This window comes from Euphorbia lathyris, chromosome 8 (genome assembly GCF_963576675.1).
Source record: "Euphorbia lathyris chromosome 8, ddEupLath1.1, whole genome shotgun sequence".
In the NCBI taxonomy this organism is placed as follows: domain Eukaryota; kingdom Viridiplantae; phylum Streptophyta; class Magnoliopsida; order Malpighiales; family Euphorbiaceae; genus Euphorbia; species Euphorbia lathyris.
In genome coordinates, this window is record NC_088917.1 from 38,064,309 (window position 1) to 38,067,965 (window position 3,657).

Genomic DNA, 3,657 nt, shown 5'->3' on the forward strand with positions numbered 1-3,657 from the left:
AAATCTCACTGTTTTCCAACTTTCCAGAACTTTCCTCTTCAGCCTCATATAAGCTGAACACACAACACTTACTTCAAATCAAACATTTAACGACCGCTAATCAAAAAACTCAACTCACTAAAATTAGCAATCTATAGAGAAGCATAAAAAACAAGGAATGAAACCAGTGAAGGAAGAGAAAGAAACGACGGTGACATTTACGGCGGGAATATCTTCATCTTCATCATCATCGCCTCCGCAGCCAATGGAGGCGCTATACGAAACTGGTCCACCTCCATTTCTGAGGAAGACCTTTGAGATGGTTGAAGACCCCTTGACTGACTCTGTGGTTTCATGGAGTAGGGCTCGCAATAGCTTCATCGTTTGGGATTATCATCAATTTTCCTCTACTCTGCTTCCTAAATACTTCAAGCACAATAATTTCTCCAGCTTCGTTCGCCAGCTCAACACATATGTAAGTTCTATGATTTCTCTCTCATATGATATGTAGACTTCTAGCTTATGTGTTTGTGAAAATGTCTATTTGCCCTTTCATGAAGCTTTTTTCTCTTTTTGTTAAGGGACCTCAATATCTTAACATGATCATAGTTAGGTTTTATTCAAATTTCAGTAACCAATAAAATTTTATTAAATGCTACGAGTCACTGGTATGCAATTCAGTGATGAATTGCCTGTAAAACAGCCTATTTCTACCTCCAGATTAAGGAGGGGGTACTTAATTTGGCTCTGGTTAATCTAGTTTTTTTAACTTCAGTTTTTCTCTACCCAATTAGCAATCATCGCACGCAGGGTTTCCTTACAATAATGCTAATTTCTGTCTAAATTGAACCAAATCTGATTAATCTCAAAATTTTGATGTGATTTAAGCATCTGGATTTCTCATCAATCAAAATCGTGGCTAGGGTCTTACTTTTTGTTATTTGACTAGCATATCCTTTGTTTTGGCATTCAATTTTATAAATATATATGTTAGATCTCATTTGATGCTGATTGTTTTTGTGGTGGATGAGTGGTGCAGGGTTTCAGAAAAATTGATCCTGACAAATGGGAATTTGCAAATGAAGGGTTTTTGGGAGGGCAGCGGCATCTACTGAAGACCATCAAGAGGAGAAGACATGCTTCACAAAGTATACAACAGCAAGGTAGTGGAGCATGCGTTGAACTGGGTCAGTTTGGATTGGAAGGTGAGCTGAAACGACTCAAGAGAGATCGAAATGTGCTAATGACAGAAGTTGTGAGGCTTAGGCAGCAGCAGCAGCAGTCAAGGGAACAAATTGAGGCAATGGAGCATAAGTTACAAAGTACAGAGAGAAAACAGCAGCAAATCATGTCATTCCTTGCAAAAGCTATGAACAATCCATCTTTTATCCAGCAATTTTCTCAGAGGAGTGTACAAGGGAGAGGCGTTGAAATGAGGCGAAAGCGGAGACTCACAGCAAGTCCAAGTGTGGAGAATTTGCAGAGTCCTTCTTTGGATTCCCTGGAAGCTACGGTATCTGAGATTGATACATTTTTCTCAACTGCCTTGGATGACGAATCGAGCAGTGCTTTCGTGGGAGCGCTAGCAGGTTCAATCCCAGAGACAAGTGGTGTGGACAATTTGGGTTCAGTTTGGGAGGATTTGCTGAATGATGATGAAATTGGTGTTAAAGCTGATGTAGATGACATTGAAGGTGATGAATTGGAACTTGATGTGGAAGTTGAGGATTTGGTTGCTAAAGCTAACGACTTGTATTCAAATACTGAGGATTGGGGTCAAGAATTTCAAGATCTTGTGGATCAAATGGGTTATTTAAGGTCCAAGCCATAATTAATAAGTTTAATTGGTGTCATGAATAATGATATAGTTCTGCAACTCCATTCCTATTTCCTTAATGGTATGGTTAATTATGAGTCCTGGTTTAGATGTTTGGATTCTTTTTTTTATTATTATTTTGTTAGCGACTGAGAAAGCTTTTTTGGCATATCAGGAAATGGTGGAAGTTGCAGTGCGCCAAGAAATGTTCTCCTGTATCCTTGAATCTTTTTTATGCATATTTAGTTTACACACTTGTTCAAATTTGCAGGAAATTGTGATTCTATTGATTAATTTTGAACTGCATTTTGCAGGTTGGCTGGCCAAAGAAGATTCAAGCGAGGAGTTGTAATCCTCAACTCATGTCATGTAAAGATGTTGTACAATCTGCTTTTGTCTACGTGTTCCTGGTGTACAATCCTTCCTTGAAAATGAAGGAATAAATTGAATAAACTTTATTTTTATTATAATAAAATTGAATTTATAAATTATTTTTCTTACACTCTCACGCCAACTCACTCTTTTTGCACACATTCCTTATTTCGCTCTCTATGTTTGTTTTCTTTCTCCCCCCACACACTTTCACACTTTTATACTAGTCAACATAAGGAAAAAGGCCAAAACGAACCTAGAAAAATCTAGATGTTGTGACAGAGGTAGACTAATTATTATATATATATTGTATGATTATAAATAATTCATCACTAGAGGTTTTTTTTTATAAAAAAATTGGTGATATTTATATTGTTTAAGCTTAAGCTTCGAATAAGATGAACTTATTAGTCGGTTCTTTTGAGCTAAGGTGAGAGCATCTGGGCTTACAGGACATTTTTATTGTGTCACGGAGTAACAGACCTAGTAAGTTATTCGAGAAGGAGTAACGGTCTACACCTAGTAAAATATTCGAAGAGGTAAGTTTTGTCCGTTTACAACATGCTTATATTTTTGGAGGAGTATTAATTTGAGGCGGTGTCATCATTAGGCATAATGTAGATGTGACTTTCGAAAAGGTAAGTTTTGTCCGTTTATAACATGCTTATATTTTTCGAGGAGTATTAATTTGAGGCGGTGTCATCGTTCACTATGCCAAAAACCTCTTCAGATGACGGTTAAAAACCGTCATCCCGCAAGATATAAAACTGTCACGGGCTCGCTGCAGTCTGTTGATGCTTAAGATGACGGTCACGTTCTGTCATCCGTAATAGCCTCACATGACAGCGATCAAATAGCGACCTGTCATCTGACCACTACTTATATACGGATTATCTAATAACAACTGTCATGAAATATATGTTCTCATGATACCATTTTTAAATAATCTGTCAAAATATTAAGTTAAAATGGAGGTGTTATGTTAAGACAGTTTTTGTTTTCTCGACTGTTATCATAACATAGTTCACATGATATAATTTATATTAAATTCTGTTGTTGGAACATAATAAGTATAGCGGTTTGTTATCAGTTCTCTATCGTTAGATAGAAAGTAAGATGACATTTTCTTATAAGAATTTTGTCATTGTTTTTTTGGTTTTTACCTCTTTCATAAACCTGTATATATAATCAAATCAGATTGCAAATAATGTGCAAATAACATTTATATATAATAATAAACATGTACATATGTGAAGATCACAATCCTAACCAAAGGTTTCTCGTTACAAAGCTAACACTTAACCATATAATAAGCCTAAACACCTAAACCTTGAATCTCATGACTTGTTATGCTCATTCTTTGCCGGTTTTCTTCCATCCCTTTGCTCCCTGCAATATAAAATATACAAGTTAATTGAGTGCTGATCTTCAAAGTAATAAAGATAGATGCTTAAAATATGGCCAGCAAAATAGTTATCCTATTTCTTGTA

General features: G+C 36.1%; 1 protein-coding gene across 3 annotated transcripts; it reads left to right on the forward strand.

Annotated features, from left to right (window-relative positions):
• Positions 1–2,295, forward strand: LOC136202669 (heat shock factor protein HSF30). Of its 3 annotated transcripts, none has more exons than XM_065993427.1 (3): positions 1–454; positions 1,019–1,797; positions 2,110–2,295. In XM_065993427.1, exons 1-3 carry the CDS (start codon positions 158–160, stop codon positions 2,222–2,224), a joined length of 1,191 nt encoding a protein of 396 aa, XP_065849499.1. In that variant the 5' UTR covers positions 1–157; the 3' UTR covers positions 2,225–2,295. The 3 variants fall into 3 exon arrangements, 2 of the variants coding, with proteins under 2 accessions (XP_065849499.1, XP_065849500.1); XM_065993428.1 differs by having other exon boundaries at positions 2–454; positions 1,019–1,673; XR_010674517.1 differs by having other exon boundaries at positions 6–454; positions 1,019–1,877; positions 1,971–2,295.
• The last annotated feature ends 1,362 nt before the right edge of the window (positions 2,296–3,657 follow it).

Coding starts and splice junctions, on each gene's coding strand:
- LOC136202669 (XM_065993427.1), top strand. CDS start 158: ATGAAACCAGTGAAGGAAGAGAAAGAAACGACGGTGACATTTACGGCG. Junction 455..1,018: donor TTCGCCAGCTCAACACATAT/GTAAGTTCTATG, acceptor TGAGTGGTGCAG/GGTTTCAGAAAAATTGATCC. Junction 1,798..2,109: donor GATCAAATGGGTTATTTAAG/GTCCAAGCCATA, acceptor TGCATTTTGCAG/GTTGGCTGGCCAAAGAAGAT.